At 49.2% G+C, this 24,191-nt stretch overlaps 6 protein-coding genes across 6 annotated transcripts; 2 read left to right on the top strand and 4 right to left on the bottom strand.

Moving 5' to 3' along the window:
- Window positions 1-7,403: 7,403 nt before the first annotated feature.
- BU24DRAFT_428497 (uncharacterized protein) lies at window positions 7,404-8,043 on the bottom strand. Its single transcript, XM_033529495.1, has one exon. The coding sequence runs from the start codon at window positions 8,017-8,019 to the stop codon at window positions 7,669-7,671; it is 351 nt and encodes a 116-aa protein (XP_033377939.1). The 5' UTR covers window positions 8,020-8,043; the 3' UTR covers window positions 7,404-7,668.
- A 6,119-nt stretch (window positions 8,044-14,162) lies between these two features.
- On the bottom strand, window positions 14,163-14,711 carry BU24DRAFT_414907 (uncharacterized protein; the record flags this gene model as incomplete). Its single annotated transcript, XM_033526255.1, has 2 exons — window positions 14,163-14,603; window positions 14,661-14,711. 2 exons carry the CDS (start codon window positions 14,709-14,711, stop codon window positions 14,163-14,165), a joined length of 492 nt encoding a protein of 163 aa, XP_033377938.1.
- Window positions 14,712-15,256: 545 nt separating this feature from the next.
- Window positions 15,257-16,465, bottom strand: BU24DRAFT_473784 (carbohydrate esterase family 1 protein; the record flags this gene model as incomplete). The annotated part of the gene is made up of 5 exons (XM_033532810.1): window positions 16,136-16,465; window positions 15,920-16,077; window positions 15,628-15,864; window positions 15,427-15,563; window positions 15,257-15,372 (listed from the first exon to the last, which is right to left on the bottom strand). Exons 1-5 carry the CDS (start codon window positions 16,424-16,426, stop codon window positions 15,257-15,259), a joined length of 939 nt encoding a protein of 312 aa, XP_033377937.1. The 5' UTR covers window positions 16,427-16,465.
- A 270-nt stretch (window positions 16,466-16,735) lies between these two features.
- Window positions 16,736-19,635, bottom strand: BU24DRAFT_428493 (glycoside hydrolase family 92 protein). The gene is made up of 5 exons (XM_033529494.1): window positions 19,312-19,635; window positions 19,082-19,261; window positions 18,955-19,031; window positions 17,492-18,905; window positions 16,736-17,444 (listed from the first exon to the last, which is right to left on the bottom strand). The coding sequence occupies exons 1-5, from the start codon at window positions 19,457-19,459 to the stop codon at window positions 16,783-16,785; spliced, it is 2,481 nt and encodes an 826-aa protein (XP_033377936.1). The 5' UTR covers window positions 19,460-19,635; the 3' UTR covers window positions 16,736-16,782.
- Window positions 19,636-21,042: 1,407 nt separating this feature from the next.
- BU24DRAFT_473782 (uncharacterized protein) lies at window positions 21,043-21,527 on the top strand (the record flags this gene model as incomplete). The annotated part of the gene is made up of 2 exons (XM_033532809.1): window positions 21,043-21,161; window positions 21,214-21,527. Exons 1-2 carry the CDS (start codon window positions 21,131-21,133, stop codon window positions 21,525-21,527), a joined length of 345 nt encoding a protein of 114 aa, XP_033377935.1. The 5' UTR covers window positions 21,043-21,130.
- Window positions 21,528-22,619: 1,092 nt separating this feature from the next.
- Window positions 22,620-24,027, top strand: BU24DRAFT_401435 (Bud-site selection protein). The gene has a single exon (XM_033525493.1). The coding sequence runs from the start codon at window positions 22,662-22,664 to the stop codon at window positions 23,991-23,993; it is 1,332 nt and encodes a 443-aa protein (XP_033377934.1). The 5' UTR covers window positions 22,620-22,661; the 3' UTR covers window positions 23,994-24,027.
- Window positions 24,028-24,191: the final 164 nt, after the last annotated feature.

Raw genomic sequence — 24,191 nt, 5'->3', positions numbered from 1 at the left:
TTCAACGGGAGGAGTTGGTTCCGGAATCCCTGCCACGTCGGGTGCTGCTGAGCAAACCGTGAGCGGTTCTACTTTTGCAACCAACTCGACTGGCGGTATCGGGTCAGCTGCACCACTTTCGACCTCTGGGGCTGCTGGACAAACCGTAAGCGGGTCGACGTTCACATCAAATTCCACAGGTGGACTTGGTACGGCTGGACCGCAAGTCACTGGAACCGGCGCGACAACACTCCCTGAGACATCGGAGATTGGCACTATTTCTTTGACCGCCCCATCACAGAATCTGACCGACTCTAGCCCGGGAACCTCTCCTCAAAGAGGACAAGTTATCACAACTATCAATGGCTCCGAGTTGACTATCTCAGGTGCTACAGCAACTTCAAACTCCACAGGATCCCAAGGTGAAGCTACACTCACTTCTCCTATCTCTCTTGCAACGGGTAATCAAGGTGTGACTGTATCTGGAAACACATCTCTCATACTGTCCACGGGCGCATCTGGTGAGGAAGGCCCGAGAACTGTTACCATCGGAAGTACTCTCGTCATAACGACCAATGTGACTATTTTCCCAAGCGGAACTGGTGTAGGCTCGGTTGGACCCATCTCTAGTGCAGCGAATGCAGTAAACAGCACTGGAGGTAGCGAGACAGTGCCCGCTCTTTCGAGCAATATACTATCCACTGGTGTCCTTCCCACAGGCAATGTCGCATCCGGGTCGGCAAACGCTACTTCGTCCGGCTCTATTCTTGTACTATCTTCCACAGGAGGAAACGGAGAGGTTTCTCTGAACGCTACGTCTGCCATAGCTACTTCTGGTGTCGCCAATGTCACATCCTCCGGTGCTACAGGGATAACCCTTTCTAGTGAGGGCACCGGAGCCATCACAGCTTCCGTAAACTCCACAATTACATCTTCGCCCACTTTAGTTCTCACCACTGGTCCTTCTTCAAGTCAATCTTCATTCACCAATGACGATGAGGACCGATCTGGACGATTCAGTCGTACCAACTCTACATTGCCTGGTACTACACCACCCCAGGCAAATTCCACAATCCCCGGCACTGGAACAGCTCTGCTCTCGGACGTCGGAGTTTCCGCAACGATTTCTGCTTCATCCAACCTAACTTCTTCGTTGCTCACTGATCAGGCTTCTGTGACACCACCACCGATTTCGTCAAATGCGAGCCTAACCGTGCCAGTCAATAATGGAACTCAATCCGACTTCTCTAATACCTCGGACGATCGCGAAGGATCCTTGGGATCGACTTCAGCCCCCGCATCTATTACTTCACCACCGATCTCCTTGAATTCCACATCCACGGTTCCGACTGTGAACGTGACCAGCTCCGATGTCTCCTTCACTGGAGGAGATCGCAATGGAACTTTGGCATCGTCATTGGTAACCGCTCCTCCCTCCGTTACTCTGCCACCAATCTCAGCAAATTCTTCCTTGTCGGTTCCGGTGAACAATTCCACCCGTTCTAGATTTACCAACACTCAAGATGATCGCTTGGGGTCATTCTCACGATCCAGGTCTTCAGTCATTCCTTCAAATTCTCTTCCCCCGCCATCCGCGAACCGAACTATTTGGCCAGGAACAGCTCCTCCCGAGACAGGATCCGTCAACATACCCGAAGCATCGGGAAATTCAACTGCAAACCTCGGCACCGGAGTCTCCGCATTTGCTACTGAATCAGCTGAAATTCCACTACCATCCGCTAATTCGACAGCCTCAGGGTCAATTCTAACACCTTCACTGAACCTGACAACCGAAGCTGTTGGGTCTAGCACAATTGCGCTCCCAAGCGACAACTCGACAGCTTTTGCTGTGACAGGGTCTGCTACAGCCTCGGAAACCATCCCAATTCAATCCGTCAACTCGACCAACTTGGTAGTACCGTCAGGTTCTGTAATCCTGTCTACTGCATTTAGCGCCGTCTCTGCGTCTGCTACAAGTGCAATTTCATCGCTCGAAAACTCAACAGTACCGGCCGGTTCGGTGTCTGGATCAGCACCAGTTTCTTCCGCGAACGTAACACTGATATTATCTACTGGCGGAACTGAGTCTGGAGCAGTGCCAACGCCTTCATCCAATGTAACACTACCAATTCCTACCGCAGGAACCATATCATTGCCCATCCCCTCAGTCGCTGAGAACTCGACGCTAGCAGCTGGAACAGGATCTAGCGAATCTAGTGGAATTCCTGTTGCTTCCACCAACATCACTATAGCGTCCCCAAGTGGAACTGCAGTATCTTTGACAGTACCTGCTGTTTCGGCCAATTCTACACTTGTAGTAGGAACTGGATCTGGCGCCATCCTCACTGAGTCATCAACAATCCCCATTCCTTTAACCACAGGCGTTGCATCTACCTCAATAGCCGTGGCGTCTGAGAATTCCACGGCCATTGCAGGATCCACTGGTGTTCCTTCTGCCTCGGTAAACATAACAATCCCACTTTCAACTGGTGTCTCTTCCGGGATATTACCCGCAGCATCTGCCAACTCCACAGCGATTGAAGGAACAGGATCTGTCACCATCCCGGAAGCTTCTAGCAATGTTACAGTCCCTCTATTCACTGGATTCAGTGCATCTGAAACAGTACCAGCAGTCTCAGTGAATTCCACTGTCGCGGTCGAAACCGGATCGGTCGTCATCCCAACCGCATCTGCCAATTCGACTATTGCCGTGGGAACTGGATCGATAGTTGTTCCTCCACTATCTGCTAATTCAACGGTAGCTATAGGTACAGGATCAATTATCATTCCAACAGCGTCTGCCAATTCAACAGCAGCTGCAGGGACAGGATCAATTATCATTCCGGCAGTATCTGCCAACTCTACAGCAGCTGTAGGCACAGGATCAGTTGTTGTACCGATAGCATCTGTCAACTCTACTGTTGCTATAGGAACAGGCTCGATCGCTATCCCGACAGCATCTGCCAACTCCACCATTGTTGCGGGCACTGAATCAGCAGTAATTCCCACAGCATCTGGCAATTCCACTAATCTTGCTGGCACTGGTTCGGTAGTGATCCCTACAGCATCTGCTAACTCCACCATTGTTGCGGGCACTGGATCAGCAGTGATTCCCACAGCATCTGGCAATTCCACTAATCTTGCTGGCACTGGTTCGGTGGTGATCCCTCCAGCATCTGCTAACTCAACCGCCAATGCGGGAACTGGATCAGTAGCTATCCCGACCGCATCTGCCAACTCCACTAATCTCGCCGGCACTGGCTCGGTAGTGGTCCCAACAGCATCTGCCAACTCAACTACTATTGTGGGAACTGGATCCGTTGCAATTCCAATTGCGTCCGCTAATTCCACCGTCGCAGCGGGAACCGGATCAGTAGTGATCCCAACAGCTTCAGCTAACTCGACGATCATTCTTTCTACTGGCTTCTCAGCAGTGTCTTCAGGCATACCTACCGGTTCCGCCAACTCGTCATTGCCCTTCGTCACCGGCACAGGCTCTATTATAAGCGCATCACCCAGTCCTTCCGGAAATTTCTCCAATTCGGACGCAGATCGTTCGGGTCGTTTCAGTAGAACATCCTCGGGGACTGCACCTATCTCCGCCAACTCGACTGCCTTCCTACCAACCGGCACTGGATCCACGCCAGCCTCTGCCACACCTACCGTTTCCCTCAATGCCACATCTGATGCTTGCCCAACTGAAGCAACCCCATTTGTGACCGTCCGAACCGTTCTCATCACGGAAACAGTAACACCAACATGTGTGCCTACCGCTAATGGAGGCAATGCTTCCCTCCCATTCCCTACTGGAACCGGAGCTGGCACGCCATTGCTGCCCACGTACTCTACCACCTTGACTGGTAGCCTGGCATCAGCTTCTGCTGCCATTTCTAGCCGACGACGGACTGGAGAGGTAGCAACACAGGAGCAAATTGACGCTGCATGCGCAGACCGGGACAACGTCCTGTACAACTCGAACTTCGAGATCGATGATGACAACAACGCATTTGGCTGGGACACAAACCCCGATGACTCTTTCATCAGCTTCCGCACATTCCCTTCGGACGAACAGCACACGCCGAACGGTAAACGCAGCGGTCGCGTTCTCTCTGCTGCTCCCGGACGTGGAATCTCCATTTCACAGCCCGTCACTCTCTGCCCTGGCAAGCAGTATCGCCTTTCGTCTTTCAACAGACAAGCTAACGTCCTAGCACAATGTTCGATCGAATACTCTCTCGGAAATGACGACATCTACACCGCAAGCCCACAGGAAGCCTGGCTTGAAAGGTCGGCATTCTACACTGCTGGGGCCACACCCGCAGACGTCAGCGTCGACCTGAACGTCCGCATTTCCTGTGCAGGCGAGGGCGGCGCAGCAACAGGTACCGACGATGCCGGCTACATGGTCGCGGAGTTCGACGACGTGAGCCTAGCGCAGGTCTGATGAGCGGAGGATAGACTTGATAAGCGTTGTACATTGCGAAAAGATTGCATGACCAAAATGTAGGACGGTGGGGGAGCAGGTACGAGGATCGTATGAGCAAAGAAATTGGAGCTGGACATGGAAGGTAAACAATGGGTTTCACGAGTTTTCCTTTTTTCACCATGGAAGGGTCTACCTTGCGAATATGAGAAACGCACTGTAAGATCACCGCCCACGCGTTGTTTGAGGGTGAGCGCACGCACATGCTTGGATGGATTGTAGGGAGGCGCTTATCGTATCACCATCATGATTATCATGATAATTACTAGTAGTATACTTATCCCACTTTTTTCTATTTTCGATACATGTAATGCAAAAATTTCATTTGCCGCTTCAATAGTTGCACAAAAATTGCCAGTGTTAAGCCTGGAAAGAATTGATTGGATTGGTGATGCTGTGCATGCATTTGATGATGCGGAAGTAAGTCTTGAAAGTTCATTATCCTAATCGAGCACTCTACGTCTGGATGCAACACGACAATATGCATAAATCTATAGCGTCAACACCTAACGACTTGATACGTTGACCGAAACAACCCCATACAGCATGCATATATGGAGTACTTACTAATTACGCCGCAACAAGTGTTGAAACGAAGATGCTGGTCTGCGGAGAGGGACCAGTCCTGTATAGTGGGGCGCTAGCTTGCCGTATGCACATAATTCTTCTTTAGAATAGAGCAGAGTGAATTCTTCAAGGTTATGATTGGCTGGGGGTAGCTTGCCGGTACGGAACGGTGAGTAGAATGCAGGCCGTAGCGGGTAGTCCCGAGATATGGAGAATCAATTCTGGAACAATTGGCTAGAACGAGGGCGAACGATGACCCGAAGGCTTCTTCTTTGAGTTGTGGCTATAGGCTGGCGCTTCTACGGCGTCAACAGACTCAGCAAGATCTGTCAAGTACAGGATCTTGCAGGATCATTCGATCACATGGAGAATGTGTTGGATTATAGCAAGCAGAAAGTACAATCGTTCGTAACTGAGCGGCGGAAGTGTTTATTGGTTGCGACGGTTTGACAGGATCAAATATCTAGCAGCATACGAGCGTGGTGACGACGAATAGGCGGTGATTTCAGCATAGGACATAGGACGAGGTGAAGTGTTTGTCGCCGTGCTCAGAAGTCTTGAGCATGGGCAAATGAAAAGGGCTCTAGGCGGGAAGCGCGAATGACTTGAACACGACGTTTAGCGATCTGATTGGTCACTGGAGTGCCTTACATGTGTCCCAGATATGCACACAAATACGTCTGCTGCCCAATACATCCATTATGAGCATTCGATCGATGAAGTTTTACTCCACGCCCTGCATCAGTACTTGCTCAACAACTCAGCAACTCTACGGCTAGCCGCCCTATTGGCCATGCAGTGCAGTATGGACCCGCCGCTTCCCCCTGTCTGCGCAATTCGGACCGGACTTCAATGTTGTACAGAAGCGTCAAGTTTGTCGAAAGGGTTAAGCGCCAATTCTTCTCGCCATTGAGAGTTCTGGCAGAGGTACTTACTGCGTACTCAAAAGGTCGAAGAAGCCCGCACCCTCTGAATGACCCTTTTCCGAGCTAGCGAATCCAAGGACCGCGAAACGAAAACCGACAGAATGCCGGAACGACATCCATTGAAGTAAAGACTATGAGAAAGAATCAGGCCTCATACTCATATTCCCTTACCACAAGATCTGGCGTGGATTCAACGAAGGGCCCGATCGACCGCATTGCAGGCCAGTCAGAGACCGCCACGTAGGTTAGGAGCTGTCTGCCTTCTTTGCAATGAGTAGGGGGTCCAAATGGTGAGTTGGTTCTGTCGTTCCAGAGTTTGAACGATGATAATATGCTCGAGATCCCCTCTACTGACTTGTACAAGGCACAAGAAAGTTATCGAACGCTCACGAACATGACAAGCACCGACCTGCGACCCGCAAGAGACCGGACGAGACGAATGATCTCGTCTAGCCTGAGGCAACTCCAAAGGATTCTTGACAGATCACAGGCAGTCGATACGATGATATTGTTGCTCCTCATGAGGTTCTGCAACCAACGGAGCCCCCCTCTGTCGAGGAGCCACCTACGATACGATGGGCAACAAATAAATCAAGGAACAAATAGGACGGACAAGTCGCGTGCCGTGGGAAGAGGTTGCAGCATATTGATGCTGTGCAGGAATTGCAGGTGGCAGGGTGCGCGTCTCGCAGGATAAATTGATGCATTCGACAAATACAAGAACAGGTGCAGGAGAGCATGCAGCAGCTGTGGTGTTGAGGAGTCAATAAACGACGTCCCGTTGAAGGCTCAGGGTTGCGTCCCTCCCGGCGCTTTCTCGGCACGATTGGCTGACCTGATTGAGTTAGTGGCATGATCACGTGGATGGCGAAGCGAACCTCGAATTTTGCCCCTCAGTTGCTCCTACAACGCAACAAACACTTACTTCAACACGGCAACCAAAACACGCCTCCGTCATCATCAACTTCGTCGTCATCATCATCATCTTCTTCTTCTTCCTCTTCATTGACCTACCAAGATCAATGCAGTAGCTGGTCGAGACCTATCATGGCAGGTACGGAGCGACACCTTCCTGCATAGTTTTTCCGACTGTTGGGCTGTGTGCTCTTGTCGTCGCCGGTTCCTCATATACATATATAATTTACTCAAACCATTCCCGCCCGCATACGCGCCACCCCGACACTACTGCTCCGCAAATATGTCACCGACCGCTCGCTGGATCCAAGTCCAAGAGGTCACGGCACACTGACACTGGGCTTTCTTCCATCACTGGGGGCTCCATGGAGGGGAGGCGCCGGACTGCTGCCGTCAGTCGGCCCGTGCCCTCCGTCAATCCCCCACTTCTATTTGCGGCTACGCGACATCACGGATTGGACAGCCTTGGCCCCCATTACAACACCCAGCGGCTACATCATATTCACCAGAGACGCAACCAATCATGCAATTCACAAGAAGAAATCGTTGCATCGTTAAAACCTAAACTATATGATATCGAAAAAACCGGCGGATTGTAAGAGGTAACGCCCGGTCTTCTCCCCATCCGTCACCTCCCCCTTTTCAATATCAGTCGTTTCCGTGTCATCCTATTCCCAGACTCCCAAAATGACTGGATTTGGTTCATAACAAACCCCATTTCGATGTACCTGAAACCCAATTCCCAGACGCCCGCGCAATGACTACATCACAAACGTTCCCGTGGTGCCGATTACAGTCTCAGTAGCCCGTCTGGGTGCCAATGCCCTGGAGTCTACGGTTGCGCTCGCAGCTCAGCTCATAGATCTCGCCATCCAATCCTCGAATCAAGTCCATCGATTTGTCAATTGACGCACGGAACTTGCTCCCTTCGCGCTGCCATCGGTTGACTCGGTCAACCTCGGCGGCCCGGCGCCGCATCTTTGTATCGATCTTCTCGCACAGCTTACACTTGGAGCCCACTGGTACCGTTTGCATGATGAGCTTCATACCACATGTTTCACCAATTCGGTACTCCTTGGCACAGTGTTGTCGGAAATGGCCCCACTTCCAATCGCCGCAGACAAATCGATGTTGATCGAAGAAGCACATGTTTCAAGAGCTTGGAGTGGATCTGCAATGATATAAGTTTGCAAACTTTCTCAATGTTTGGCTGACAGCTGTTCTCGACATACCTTGTGTTGCTATGCTCAAACACGGAGACCTTTTGATTGGGCCGACACAGATGATACTGGAATGGATTAATCTCAGGGGTCCATGTCAACATTGGAAAGATTGGCTTGACATACAAGACAATTGGTTGAGAAGACACAATACCTCGTGGTCTGTGTTGTTGATGGCTGAGGAAGACAAAGACAGGAGAAGGTTCGGTGTCTGAAGAGATAGATCTTGGTCAAGAATGCTCGGAGCTCAGTGGATTCAAGATGGTATCGATGCTCTCGATGCTGGATTGTTCGATATCGAGGGCATACGCACCGCTATTTATGCTTCAGGATGGAGGTCCTGTGCTGGCGATGGGAGACATGCCCGGCCGCCATCATCCCGTCGTTGAACCACTGATGGATGTTTGTGACCCATCCATCAATCGATGTGGTAACACCCCACCCAGCCGGCGTCCAACTATATTGCCACGATCAACGGAACCCATTCTTCTTGCCGCTAGAGCATTGCGGAGACCGGTTGCTGCAATGATACCCATACCCTAGGCCATGACCGGCGTCCGTCTGCAACGACATCACATCTACTAGGGGGGTATTAACCGTGTTGTGGCTCGTCAACCGCATATTATCTCCTCTCCGGTCGAAAATCACTCATCTTCCTTGTTCCCGTGTTTCAGCCAAAAGGTTTTCATGGCGGCTGGTTGATTTCTTTTGGAAGCACCGAGCCTATACTTGCGGTTGAGTTGAAAAAATGTGAAGCGAAGGTTCGTCACGTGGTTTATACTGGATGTTGAACCACTTTCGTTTCCGCCAGTAGCTCACAACCCTGGTTAAGCGATTGGCCAATGGTGCTGGTAAATTCTCAATCTCGACATACGAACGACTTGAGGTTTACAAACTAGAGTTCTGTGCCGTCAGCGTCCCATGTACTACCCTGAACAGACGGTAGTTACGTGCTGTGACATGCATCGACTTGGACACCTACAGACCCTTACGACACCCCATTGGTTTGTACCAGTCAAGTTCATGGAACGTCCACAGACTGTGTTTCGGTCTTCACGGGCAAATCACTCTTCGCCTTCTTTCCTTGGATGGTCTTCGGTTTTCCCTTTTCATCACAACTAATCAGTGTGTGTAGCCCTCAGCATTCCTACGGATCCGTCTCGATCGTCCTTTGCCTCTCCATGGCATGCAGCTCACCGCTCTTGGCTGACACTGAATTGCCAGCCCATTGCCAGCCCATTGCCAGCCTATTGCCAGCCTCCTTACCAATGGCTTGAGACATCATGGACCAGTCACCTTATCTGTCTGGGCTGCAACGTGCTTTCCTGGGAACCTTGCCCGGTCATACCATCCACGATCGTTCAGTTCACTAGCAATCGGCGCATGCATGATGCATAGCACCGTAGGCTCCACTTTCATTCAGCTGATCAATCTCCGCTCAACGGCTCGCTTTTCCCGAGTCCGGCCTATTGTTGAATTGCTAACCATGCACGCTGACAAGACCTGCATCTTTTAGATAACAGAATGGCGTGAAGTTAATCCTGCAACCTTGCCCGCCATCGCATATCGAGTCAATCATCTGGGCCTCAGAAGACGCTAGAACCGGCCAAAACATGCCCCATCGGAGATCCTCTGACGTGGCGAACGCGGTTTGGTTGATCCATTGAGGACGCCATATATCCCCGGGCAGACAGGTTGCAATCAATAGTGAGTTTGACAAAACTGGCCGCCGCCCTCTCGCCCGTCTGGCCCCCATTATAGGACTAGGAATGCTTGCACACGGCTCACAGGAAACATCACAAATTGGCAAGATCAGACATTCGGCTGGGTGTTCTCACCGGTTACCCCACCGTGGATCGGTTGCTGAAGGGCACAGAGTGGCCGGAGATTCATACGCTTTGACACACATGGTGGCGGGATGCTGCAAGACGCTCTGTCCTTCTCGGCGTTCAAGCCTGCCTGCCTGTCTGCCTACCTCCCTTTCAAAAACAAAGATGCAAGCATGGATTCGTCTAGCCAATGTTCCTCCACCGATAGATTATGTCTCACCCTCGACAGTAGCTCATCTGACACTGCTTTGCACAGATTGTGTCTTTATGGCATGGATGAAGCGTAAGAGTTGCCGTTCCATACAGTGGATATTGCCTGTTGTTGTTTTCTCTCAACTAGGACAAGCCCGTGTGTTCCGCGCGCATGTGCTGCACAACGCAGAACGAGTAAACAACCACAGAACAAACACAAGCTCCCTGACTTACGAAGATAGTCCACCAGCCAATTGAACATTTTCTTGAATTTTTGGCCCCCTCTTTCGTCTCTCTCGCTGATTTGGTCGTGAATTGAACCACACACAAATTTATTGATCATAATGGGCTCCCATATCTTTCGTGTGAAGTCGTGCTTCTCTCCACTTGATGGGCAGACGTTGGAATTTACTATGGATAGAGCCGCGCAAACTACTCGTCATGTGAACTTTAGGAGATGCTGGGTAAGACGCAGTGAAGCGAGCACCTGGTGTCGGTGGAGGGCATCTCGCACACAAATTTGAACCCGGGACTAAATCAGGCTGTGTGTGCGTCAACCTGATTAGCAGACACTACAGTGCACCGGTCTCGCTTGACACCACTGCGATTGGACGATAACTGACCTCGTACTGTAGTAGTCACGCAGGTAGGGTTCGAGGCAGTGGTGAATGGAAGGACGCGGAAAATGTGGTGGGTCGAGAGGCTGGGCTGCGTACTGTAGATTGGGCCGGGCTGCACGAGTGAGATGCGAAGGTGCGGATCCTAGGCAAATGGGGTGGTTGGTCAGAGAGGCAAAAGACGTCTGTCTGCTGCCGAGAGTCTGGTAGAAATTGAGTTGAATGGAAGAATCTTGGGCTGGGGGCAGTACGTATGACTACGAACGACCACAAACTCTCTCTTCAGTAGGCACCTGGGGTGATTGCTCCATCTTGCAATCACACGCCTGAAGATAAGACAACAATGAACTGGTTTGCAAGAAATGACTCGGGTACGGAAAGGCGTGCGGAGAATTGAGGACGTTTTATCCCCCCTCCATCGACAGCGTCATTGTGAGTGGCGGGGTCAAGATTTTCGTTGCTGACCTTGTGGGCTTTTGACGAGCTCATGCATGAATTTGCTCGCCTGGTCGAAATGATTAAGTGGCTCTTGATGGACTGCTCATGCACAGCATGCACCCATAGCCTAGCCGCATATGCAACAGCAGGCATCTATGAATGAACCTTTGTGAATCACGCCCATTGGTTATTACACAATAGGTGTTTAATAACCCTCCGGAATGCGTATCACGAAGACCCTGAGCTTAAGATCTTGAGGCGATGCTAAAGGCGATGCCCATCCAGTCGTCGGAGGCGCTGGCAGTAGCACGGAATCTAACAGGTGGAAACAGAGGAATTGAGTGCTGCATTACGTTAAGTTCAGTCTTGCACCGCTGCTGATGGGTAAAATGAAACGTGGTGGCACATTTGTATTACGATGTGCAGTGACGCTTATTTTGATTGTTCCCAGGGTCGCCTTTCTCGACGTCAAAGAGAGTGAATACCGCCGGCCATCACCACCCTTCCAGCCTGGCTCCATGTGCCATATCAAGTTTTCAGAGCCATTGGCGAATACATAGGACTATCTTTAAGTACTGGCGTCTATCCCGCTAGACAGGCGGGGCTGCCAAGAGAAAGAAAAATAAACCGGTCCCATCTGCTGCTATGACGCCCATGCGCACTTGCTCGTAGTTGATGTAGAATGTTGCCTTTCCGGGAGCGGTTGGAGTTGCTATACGTATCTCTAGACCTACATCGGTGCCGTGCAGGACTACGAACCCGAACGCCCGTCACTCTTTCTCTAGTCGCATCGTGAGTAAGACCATTGGGATAGAGGAACGGTGAGATTGGAAGCAATGGGTGTGGACACAACGCCCTCGGATTTGATGGAATGCCACATTGGGTTTCTTCTGCTTGAGGGAGTTTGTAGAGGATAAGATTTCGCTGCACTATCATTTGACCTCCTTACGTTGTGCCAAATGTACAAGAGGAATGTTTGAATTACTAAGAACCTTGCCGGTTACTGAGGCCAGGATGCTACGTGATTAGCGCAGTTTGAATGCTAAAGGGCGGTGACGAAGCTGCGAATCAATAGGGCCGATAGAACCGCGTCGACCCAGTCTCGGCATACCTGCATACGCCTGATCATCGTATAGAAGAGAGCGAGGCTGTACGTTGGAGAATTCGAGAGAAACCATTACCGTGAGAGCTTGGTAAACGAATGAGGTCTGTGCTCTCCTGTCACCAAAACATTCATTTTCCAATGCTGGGAGTAAGACTTGCAAAGCGGCTGTTTTAATGTGAAATGCATTAAGATGTTCGATTCCGTTGAGGTTCGAACGTCTCGGGTCTCGACTTCGAAGGATTCGTTAGTTTTCGGGCGCCTTCCGAGGTGAAGAATATGCGTCGCTGTGGGGTACGAGCCGGAGCAAAGCGAGATGTCCGGACAGAAGTCGTCGTCTACTTCCGATGCAATGCATATGGCTGTATTCGCTATCGGAACGGCTTCAGAGCTATCTTCCATAGCTTCCATTTGCGAAGGACCATTAAGTGGCACAGCTGCATCTAGTGCCATAGTTTGCATTTTGCGCAGGCCGTTTCGTTGTTCAAGTTATTCTGGTGGGGTCATTCACATCCAATTCATGGATACCTCAAATTGTCGTGCTCTGCTACCAAGAGTTCTGTCGAAATCCGCCCTCCACGACGTCTGTCAACTATCACAACCTTGAGTTAACGTAGGATTAGGGTTCTTGCAAACTTGGTACACTAAAGCTCGGGCAACCAAACTATGCCGCATCTGGTTCTGATGGATGAAAGAGAAAGGAGACCTCCACATATGTGGAGTCAATCTTATCGTCTTGACTCGTCACGATGCGAGTCATGTGATCTAATTGATGGCTTATAGGGCTGAAGGAGCCATCTGACGGGGTTGAAGCCTTAAAGGTGAGGTGGCCTGAAATATGACTAAGAGGCGTCACAACAGCTGCTTCTTTCTGACGGTCGACCTCATCGATGATGGCTGAAACGGGATTGAATAAGGCAGAGCTCTTCGTTATTTATCTGATCGCGGTTATCGTGCAGTACATGATCTGGATCTGACTACAGCGACCAATCAGAATTGGATCTTGTCACGCATCTAGATCGCCATAGTTTACATGGAAGGTCTCGTGAAACTGCGAAATGGTCTTCTTGCGATTGAAGATGCATTGGCTTCATGTCCGCTCTCATTGACATTATGGTACGAAAGACGAAACGAGGCTCAGACCTTGTCTCCTGGTCCCTCAGCCATACTCGATCGTATATGCTCATCTCAATTCTCCCAATCAATTGATTTGTTCAAGCATTTCTAAATGTGCCATCGCGTGGTCTAGATCAACTTGATCATTTGGTAGTACCAAGAAACTTTCGGATTGGCTAGTCTTGTACCTGAGGCTCTTCCTCCTCCCTGCCAGTCGAAGCTCGGCACTAAACCTAAGATAGTAAAAACCCCTGAACACAGTTTACTACCGTTTTCGGGACCTCATCATTTGATAGACAATTGCCACTATTTTGATACAGAACCAGAAATAAGCTGTCGTTGTATCGAATGCTGCGTATAGGGAGCGCGCGAAAGCCCCTTAGTAGAGGAATGTTTCAGTCAGCCTTACTTTAAGTTTACGGCATTGCAGCCAATAGTAGGCCGCGTAGGGCACTATTACTTTTCTTGGCCCGTCTTACTTCCATTCTAGGAACGAAGTAAACATGACTCCAACACTTCACCTGGACGTTGATAACGGCTCCGTCCGCAAGTCAAGAACTTATTGTTGGTAATGAAATGCAAAGTTTTTGTCGTCGAAAAGGCATACAGTGCGTGATGGTGAAGATCCTCATATTTCTATTTTACTTCTACTAAAGTTCAAGGGAAAGGCAGACAAGGAAGAGTAAAAGCACAGCGCATGATTGATACAAGGTACAAAGAAATCTATATGGAATGGAAAAGACCGAAATAACTGTTACAATAATGGAGTTCACCATTATCATCTTCCACGCTTCAAACTCTCAACTCTAGCCTTCAAATCCCTCGCGAAAGCTCCGAATCTCTGCTGCCGCTGCGCATGCTCCATCGGCATCTGGTCCTCAAGCCAGAAACACATCCATCCAGTCTGCTCTTCCCCCAATGCAAATATCGTCGACAAAGCGGGCGGGTTGCTTTCGGGTCTCTCCTCGCCATCTTCTGGAACCTTGTACCGTCTTGGATTGAACTTGAAGTAATGCTGTCCAGTGAAGGCGCCCGCTGCAGATGACCCGTGGAATCTGAATTCGTTTGCCGTGTTGCAGGTGATGGTTGCGTGGATTGTTTCCCTGACGTCGACAAAGGTCACGAATATCTTGCCTCCAAGTGCAATGCTGCCGGGAGGCGCTTCTATTTTTGCTATGAATGCATTGTGCCATTCGTGATAACGGGGGAAGTCGAGGACCTGCATAAGGCGCATATTATAAGCATATATTCAACGGATTTTGAGAGAACCACGTACCACAGCTCGAACCTCTTCTGGCGAAGCAAGTATTTCGACTTCAACGTGCATTTTGATAATGTGAATTTGCCGCGATTTGATTTTAGAACTGATGTCGTGAACTTCGGCCGTATTTATAATGTCCCTAACATTCACTCTTGCGCTCGGTAGTCTGGTTTAGCATCGGAGGCTGTGGTTTGCTTGGCTTACTAAGACCTCAGACCTCGTTGTAGAAGGCGTGCAATGAATCTTCCTTTAGGGTGACGGAAGCTCGTTGATTGGAATCTTTTCAAAGCTTATCGTGGGAGCCAAGAAAACTCCCTTCTTTGATGTACGGTCAGAACACTGCGGCAGGAACGTCAAACTACGGAGTTGTAGAGCTCACACGTAAGAGGGATGAACTGCGGCTCGATCACCTGTTGCAAGTTATCACTCAGGGCTTTCAAGTCCGTTTTCCATGTTTGTTGATATGTGGTCATGGGTGTCTATTGCTCTAAATGGCCTAGCATTTGTGTCGGGCGTAGGCTTGTACCAACGTATCAACATGGGCATTACTTCGCTAAACAGAAACATTTGGAAACTACAGGTAACTATGGATTCATTGATATGGCTTGGTATCATCTTTCGATATTGTCAAAGAACTCCATGATGATAGCGGTTGCCTTAATTGAAGCCGGTCCTTGTGGGACAGAAATCTGTGATAAATTGATCTCCGTATCAGCCCAGCAATGACCTGTTGGGGGTGAGTGAATATCTCGAATGTACACTTGCAGTAACACCTGCTCACCTAAGCGTTCGACTTTGTAATGCTGAAGCAGACCGGCTTTGCCATTACAAGTCCATGAGTAGTGATGGACATCGCCCTCGTGAGTCACTTCTTCCGTCTTATTTTGGCAAGTGTATCTCTGTGCCCATGTGTCTAGCCTAGGTAATGATCGGATTAGCAATTTACCACTTGGCAAAATATAAGAATCAAGTGTGTGTTTACCAAGATGGAATAGATGGGAGCGGCCCACCGTCTCCCTGACCTCCTTCGTAATGCACTGTACGATCTCCGAAACCATGAATTTCAAGTATCGGAACAGTGGCCTCCGACTTGCATTGACTTGTCGAGTCATTTAGATCCGTATAGAATGCTCCGGAAGACGCGGCAAAGCCAGCGAATAATTGACTTCCTACCTTGCTACAAGCCAACGTACCAACGAATCCCCCACCGTTGGACATACTTTGGCCTGTCAGACACTGTGTTACTTTAGAAGAGAGTAGGCGTTCAAACGTACCCTGCTGCATAGATACGTTTCTCGTCTACACAAAGCCTCGCCCGCAAGTCCTCTACGACATCAGAGACATACTGCACGTCTTCGTCGACCGTGGAGTCCGTGTGGTAAGTCGGTCCTGCCCAACTACCCCCAACTCCATTCGGATACACCATTATCTTCTAGACCTGAATCAGTAATCTATCCAATGACCTGCCCCCATTTGGAAATACATCATACATCACCACTGAATCTGGTCTCAGACATCTTCGTGTCGAGTTCGAAGAATAACCCTGTGCTGCTCGACCCATGGAATCCAAGTACGACGGGGTATCGCCTGTTTTTATCGTAGTTTGATGGGAGGTGGTATGAGTAGCTTCGATCTTTACCGCTACTCTTGAGACTGAATCGGTACTGCGTTATACCTGGCAGAATCTGCGTTCTCCCGCATCCAGACTCTGCGCGCGGAAGCGCATGCGGCGACGCGGACGCAGTTGCTAAGAGCAAGAAGGCAAATATGTAAGCGTACATTTTGACTACGAAAGTGGAGTTGGTAGTGCAGAACCAAGCATCGCGGCCGATGGATAGTTCGTGAAGATAACTGACAGCTCCTGTGAAAAGGAGTTGCAGGTTTGGGCAGGTGGATGATATCCTTGTTTGATAATTGAAGGAATATGTAGCTATGCGACTTCATTGGCTGTAGCATTGAAGGGGGTTCATTTCTGGCAAGTCGGCGTGGCCAATAGGAAGCACTTCTTCATCGGGGTGGCGAGTGCAGATCGTGACTAATGAACATCTCAGCGGGGATTTGGAGCATTAGGAATGAGCTTTGTATATGTTTTTAGATATTAATTATTACTTTTGCAATGTCTGTTTTGTTCGCATAACTAATAACCACCAACGTCAATGACCTGATGGCCAGGGCTGGGAGGCACTTCTCCACTCTCCCATACCTTTTGCTCGGTACCTAGATGGAACAGGATTTCTCCACCTTCTGTCATGATGCCTCCTGCATCCTCATGATTGAACCAGTTCTTGTCCCAAGCCTGGCCGTTGATGTTAACGCTCTGTACGTAATAGCTTTGTTTACCGTCACCGTCATCAAGTCCCTCTGCTCGGATACGCAGTGTGTGATTGTGGTTCACTGTGATATTGATATCCTCGAACCAAGGACTTTCAATCAGGTACACTGGCGTGGTCACGACAGGATACAGACCTAGCATCTGCCAGACCAGCCAACAGTTCAGTGCGCCAGCATCGCTGTTTCCAGGGATGCCTTGACTTGTATTGAAGTAGAAGTCGGTGGCCAGTTGACGTGACCGTTCGACAGACTTCCATTGCTTGTTCAGGTAGTTGTATAGGTACGGAGTTTGGAAATCTGGTTCGTTCGCGACGTTGTTGATGGTCGTGATACCGAGACCGTTGACGCCGAGATCCACACCGGAAGTGTTTGGCTGGAAGACGTAGTCAAGACGCGATTCGAAGTGTTGCGGACCGCCCATCAACTCCATCACCCGCTCCATATCGTGAGGAATGACAAATGAGTATTCTACGTTGCATTAGTAAACGGCAACGAAGAAAAGATCACCGACTTACCAAAGGAAGTTCCTTCATATGATTCGTCTGACCAATTACAATCACCACAGTCTGTTATATCGTAGTCTGTGTGGAAGCTGCCGTTGGCATAGCGTGGCATCACAAAGCCGGTGAAGTTTCGACTCGTAGCTGTTGGATCCCAGCTGAGCTGCCACCCGCCGCTTCTCTTCAAGTACTTGTCAACATCCCCTTGAGACTCGCCTGCCGCGATTTGACTAATTGCGAAATCGTTTAGAGCGTATTCGACCGTCTTGGACACAGCTCGAGATTTCCGATCGGTGGAGACGTATCCAAGTGAGATCCAGTCGGACAATGCCGAGCGCCCATCTTTCAACGAGCCTCGTTCATCTACTGGATTCTGATCGAAGTAGGGTTGTACCTCGGCATTCTTCTTGACTGCTGCGTATCCATCTGTCCAATTGATAGCTCCTCGGAGTCCCTTGACATAGGCATCGGCCAACACGTTATCGACGTTTGAGCCACCTTGTACAAGTCCATTGTAGTTACCACTCCGTCCATCAGGCAAGAACCCTTCATTTCTCCATATATCGATGAGAGACCTAATCATAGACTCGTAGTAGGAAGGTTGGATCAGGTGCCATAATGACACTTGATTTCGGAATAGATCCCACATGGTGTAGAAGTCATCCCAGCATGGTTCCTCGCTCTCCCAGAGCGGATTCTCGTTGATGCGTTCGCTTGGAATTAGGTGCATGAAATAAAGTGATGAGTAAAGAAGTGCGAGCCTCGTTTTGTTCGCCTTCTCAGATGTATCGACTCGGATCTTAGAGAAGACATCGCGATTCCACTCATCTCGAGCAGCTTGCGCAACTACCTCGCTGTTCCAGTCTGGAATTTCTTGATTTTTGTAGGCACAGGCCTGGGCGACGGACATCAGTGAGATGCCGACCCTAGATTTTATCTCTTGGTTATCATCAGTGCCGTTCCATGAAAATATTGCCCCCACGCGGTCATTGATGGGACCAGAACGTGCCGATGTTCCTCGGAAAGTCGGTTCTGGTGTGGTAGCATTATCGAAAGATCGAAAATGGCGACTGACGGGGAATGTGTTCTTCCCACTGAATGCTCGTGCACTGTCCGGAATCGAGTCAAATTCTCCACACACATATACTGTGACCGGAGCACCAAGATTCCACCCGCCTCCGATGCTGGTATACCCAGAGTACGTAGATGAGTTCGGCTGGATCTCAATCTCCCCGCCAGCGTAGAATTGTGAGTCCCAAGCACGAGTCGGATGTGGCAAGTAATGAGAGAAGTCGACCAGAACATGCTTCTCAGATGAGGGATATGTATAGTGATGTAAGCCTGCGTGTCTGGTTGCAGCGAGCTCAACAGTAACACCTGATTCAAAATGCGTCTTGAAGTAGCCCACCGACGCGACATCGTCCCCATCCTGTCTAATATTAGTAAGCTGAAATATCAGCTCTGAGGGTTTCGCTTACTCGGTCTTGCCAGTAAGTGAGGTTATCAAGTAAATTAACACCTTCAAGGCTAGCCAGTGGCATCTGTGCAGGATAGCCTATAGTAATCGTTAAAGTCGATTCCAATACCAACATGAGCCACACTAACCATACTTGGGCCCACCACCTGTGCCAGACTGATGCATCATGCTGATTCCTGTTACTTTTCCTTTGGGGGTCCAACCGCCGTTCAGCGCACTTTGGTTGACAGGTATTTCAAAGCTGTCTAATCCAAGCTTGACCATACCAAAAGGAAGCGCGCTTCCAACGAATACATCGCCTCCGCCATCTTGCATACACGTTAGGATCTCAACCTCTAAAATAAGTCCATGGGCTTACACGCATAGCCTTCAATTGCACCTTCGGAGCCAATGAAGGGATTTACGTATTGGGAGTAATCCACATCTTGAGCTGCTATGCATTGAACAGCCGCAGCTGTCAAAAAGATTGTCGCAATGCGCAATGAAGGCATAGCTATATGCTCCATTGGTGTTGAAGATTAAGGTACCTTTGCCTGCGCAATATTCGCAGGTGCTGCTGCGCGGAAATCCATGGGTTATAAGCAATGAAGCGGTCACGAACACCCCGCTATTCTGCGCATATCCACCCGAGGGCACAAGGTGGAGAAGAGCTCCAAGCCTTTGAGGTTACATTGAGTTCCCGTTGATCAAGGCAATTCCTCTGGAGAAAAGCTGACAGTGACGTCGTATTGGCTGCCCCTCCTTCTCGAAATGGTCCCCTGCCAAGATGGAGCGAACCGGTTGGAGAACGGTCAATCCATTGGCCGGTGGGATTTGGCAATTCACCACCCAACTGTGCCAACTACCACTAGACTCCACACTTTGCTTATCTCTCCGCACTTTGTCTTGACATGTCTTGATCTACACAACTGCCGCTATCATAATCTGACGATGGCACGTAATTACGAGGTACTCGTAAACAGTCATCGTTCCTCGGCGACCTTCCCGTGTGGTCTACCTTTGGCCTTGTTTCCCTCGTAATAATCGTATCCTGTTCCTCTCATGCAAAACTCCTGCACAAATTCACTGATGGAATTGCGAATTATGCATCAGAACAAACTCTCTAGTCCATGAGGTGTGTGTACTACTTCATGTCTTCGATTATTTGGACTATTTAGAGATGCTCAGACTAAATATCCGATGATGTCATATTCATGTGCACATACCCATCTTGCATACAGAAACGGCTGGTGAATGTCTTTCGAGAACCGCGTATATATTTCCAGGTTCTTCTCAAAGCAATTCCCAAACTTGCCAAAGTCTTTATCTATCAGGATAATTGTAACAAATAACACCAAGTGTGCATACAAATTCGAGACTCGTAGAGCTATCTTTCTGTTTGATGTAGCATTTCAAAGGGAGTCTCACCTTGGTGCAGTTCTTTGGTCGCGACCGAAGACTTCTGACTTTCGAAATGCTACATTGTTCCGTGGGTGTCAATGCGCTGCGAACATCGTTGAGTCTCGTCCTTTGCAACTCCGAACTCGCGCAAAGCGAAAGATTCAATACTTCGTTGGTGGCCAACAATGACACATAGGTCAGAGTAGAGGCAAGGAGGAATACTTTATATTGACCTTTCCGATTGACATTATTTTAAGTAGTGATTTTTCTTCCGAGAAAGGGCAGGTTTAGTCGGGGCTTTCGGACGAAAAGTAGGAGTTCGAAACTATCGTGATAAGTTCTCCACTGCAAAACACGACCCTGTCCGTGGCTTGATTAACCTAGAAAGGAGATGATTTTCAGGAAACCCGATCATCTGCAAGATCCGAGGGGAATAAATAACTCGTGTTCGTAGGACTTTCGGAATGATGCTCAGATAGTCCCCTCTTCACCCTCTGCGTCGCGTTTGAGCTTGATGTGATTGCGCTTCAGATATGAAGTGACGTTTTGGCTTGTCCGGACCCAAAAACCCTTTCTCCCGTCGCAAGAATACAAAGACATAGGTATAAAAGCGAGATCTTGGCCTCCGACAAGAAGACATCAGACAATTCCAACTTACTATCTGAATATCCTCTTTCCTTTCTTTCGCGTCTGTGACTGCGTTCCGACCTGGTGTCGTTGATCATCTATTTATCGAGACCATTCATAGCAATATACCCACCACCTTTTATTCCCGACAAAACAATTCTACAACGAAAATGCGTTTCTCTCTTACAGTCATCTTTGCGTGTAAGCTCTAGATCATTTTCCCACATGACAATTTTACCTGACATCATTACAGGCGCGGCCTTGGCTGTTGCTCAAACTCAAATTCCAGATTCCGAGGGCCCTGCAAATGTTGGAAAGGGTAACGGCAAACAATTCATTACTGGTCGCTGTGCCTCAAACGCGGATTGCAACAGCAAGTGCTGTGCAGATGTGAGCGAATCGTTGGGCCTCTGTAGCGCAGAGTCCCAAGCAGAAGTTGGGAAAAAGAAGGGTTGCGGATTTAAGGCGAAGGATTCTGACGTCGAGGCGGCAACCAAGGGCCAAAATAACAGGCGTGGATTCATCAAGGTTGTAAGAAAGGATGTTCATCAAGAGCAGGATGAATGAAGTCATGGCTAGGCATCATTTCTAGTCTATCTATACCCTACCTGCTTTAGGAAAGAGTACAGCGCGTTCAATTGCATTGTGCAGCAAGTGCCAATACCGTTCAGAAGTATCATATATTTCTCCATTTGTATCTATACACAATTCGGTTCCAGTGGTTACAAGGGCGCGGTGTTGTTAAATCCTTCTGAAATTTGTATGAGAGTGACTACTTACGACCTCGTACTTCGCATAAGTAGGCTCATCCTACTAGGATCTAATCTTCTTGTATTTTTAGTAAAAATAATATTTTTTTCTCAATAGCAAGTCGCGACAATGGCGCCCGCATCGCCTCCGAACAGGTCTCATGTAACGAATGAAGTCCGTCGGAGTTAAATGCCACCCTCGGTTGCAAGCCTGCGTGCGAGTTCTGTCGCCTTACTTCCAGGAAATGTAGATTTATGGTGTACAAAGCGGGACAATCGCATCAGCCATTGGAATTTACAATCAGCTTGTTCAACATTCAAGATAGAATGGCCATTGGGCAGTTGTGCAAGGAAGAGGAGAATCAAGACGGTGGGAAATACATATTGGCAATGGCGCATACATTGCCGATCACTATGTATCGGAGTCCACGTAGTCGTTTCCTGTGCCAACCTTTACCCACTGGCTAGCATAGAAAACAGTATTCTTCGAGTTTCTGCGTGCGACCCAAAGAGGGTATTTACGTATCGTATCAGTTCAGAGGCGTAGAGCGATGCGACGTAGCATTGATGACATTCATGGCAGCATCCTAGATTTGGGCGTACTTTGACAGATGAAACCACATGATTAGCCATTGGTCACCGACACCATTTCGAACTTAGAGGGTCGCATATGGACACGAATTTGTATTTTAGTATTGGGGTCAATTTGTACGATTAATCCTCGATGAGACGTGGTGATGGGTACCTAACATTTTGAATGGTAGTGGCTTGAATTAATAGGGTACTGACAGAACGGGTGTTTGGCTTGGTTTGGGGTAATCTGATTGGCTGGGGAATAGTTACAGCACGGGCCCTCCGACGACGACATTACTCCAGAAAAAAAAAGTCTATCCCACTGAACAAGTTACCACCAGCGGTTATTGCGCGAGACATAGATTACCACACTGCCAATATGCCCAAAAGAAAGCGATCCGAACCTTCGCCCTCGACCACTGCTGTCAAATCCGCCAAGGTCTCCACGACAGACCATCGATCCCCTCCAGTCCAACGTAAACTTTGCGCCGCACGCCTCACAGCCGGGACCAGCGCACTTGTCCTTGCGCTTCGACATGCCGCCACGTTAGAACGCCAGAAGCATTCCCGAAGACGCAAAACGGCTCTTCAGAAAAACGAGGATAAGGCGGTGGACCGGCTAGAAAAGGAATACGCGGTCTTGAAAGGCCTGGATCTACAAAAGGTTGCGGAAGGCCATTTGAAGAAAACATTGGCTCGTGTAAAGTCTTTGAATACTGCCGAGGGATTTCCACGGGAATGGAGGGATACACCGGGCCAAACGAAAGAAAAGGAAGACGCGGTCTCGCTGAATGTTAAAGCACGACTGTTCAAGGTGCAGGGCGTCAGGAACGTTGTGGACGAGACGATTGACGATCTGAAGGATATCATTGGGACATCCACCAAAGGCGCCCAAAAGAAGGGCCAAGACTCAGAAATTCACAATACCAAAGCAGGTTCCAGTGTCTCGGACGAGGAGGATGACGAGAGCGAGGAAGGATTGGCAGGAGCTCTTCGGGCATTCGACGTACGCATCGCCGCACCGTCATCTGCAGAAGAGGACAGCGATGCTTCGCTCTCAGAACAAGACCGACCTCCGAGTGTCGACTACAGCGATGTCGAGTCACCAGATTTATCAGAAGAGAGCGAGGGTGACTCCGACAGTGAGAGCGCAATCGACATTCCAATGTCGAATGCAGCAAACAGTGACTCCTTCGAACAATTCGAGTCCGAATCAGACTTAGAAAAAGAGGATGTTGCGAAAACCAAAAAGACCAAAGTTCCAGTGACAGAAACTATGACTAAAGCGTCCACATTCTTGCCGTCTCTCAGCCATGCTGCCTACCTGTCTGGATCCGAATCAGAGGCGTCTGATCTTGAAGAGCGTTTAGCACCGAAGAAGAACCGACGCGGCCAACGTGCACGCCAAGCAATCTGGGAACAAAAGTATGGTGAGAAAGCGAAACACAAACAGAACGAAGATAGAAACAAAGGATGGGATCCTCGACGTGGTGCGGTCGATGAAAGCGCAAGAGGTCGACGGGGCGCTCGAAATGAGCCTCCACGAGGACGTGGGCCTGAAGTGAGCGGGGAGAATGCAATGCCTTTAGGACAAAAGAAGACTAAGAGAGACGATGGAGGCCAGCTGCATCCTAGTTGGCAGGCTGCAAAGGCGGCCAAGGAAAAGAAGATGAACGTCCAACCTCAAGGAAAGAAGATAGTGTTTGACTGATACCCATGTAATACAATTCTTTCATAGATCACTCATCATTATGAGATTATTGTATGTGATTCTCCAACAATTCAAACTCCACTTGTGGAAAGTGTTCTGTTTCCCTACTCAACCTGAAAACACCGGTACGTGCTCAAATTTCAAAATGGCATATATCAATACAAACTTGACGGTGCGTTCTATGACGCAGAATGGTAT

Source organism: Aaosphaeria arxii, assembly GCF_010015735.1.
Source record: "Aaosphaeria arxii CBS 175.79 unplaced genomic scaffold BU24scaffold_13, whole genome shotgun sequence".
Lineage (NCBI taxonomy): Eukaryota > Fungi > Ascomycota > Dothideomycetes > Pleosporales > Aaosphaeria > Aaosphaeria arxii.
The sequence above is the reverse complement of the archived record's forward strand: the minus strand, read 5'-3'. Positions and strand labels throughout refer to the sequence as shown.

Bases quoted from the DNA above. Each gene is read 5' to 3' on its own strand.
- BU24DRAFT_428497 (XM_033529495.1), bottom strand. From the start codon at position 8,019: ATGTGCTTCTTCGATCAACATCGATTTGTCTGCGGCGATTGGAAGTGG.
- BU24DRAFT_428493 (XM_033529494.1), bottom strand. From the start codon at position 19,459: ATGGAGCATATAGCTATGCCTTCATTGCGCATTGCGACAATCTTTTTG. The intron at 19,262-19,311 runs GTAAGCCCATGG...CGTGTATGCAAG, and splicing joins TGCAATTGAAGGCTATGCGT to ATGGCGGAGGCGATGTATTC. The intron at 18,906-18,954 runs GTAAGCGAAACC...AATATTAGACAG, and splicing joins TCACTTACTGGCAAGACCGA to GATGGGGACGATGTCGCGTC.
- BU24DRAFT_401435 (XM_033525493.1), top strand. From the start codon at position 22,662: ATGCCCAAAAGAAAGCGATCCGAACCTTCGCCCTCGACCACTGCTGTC.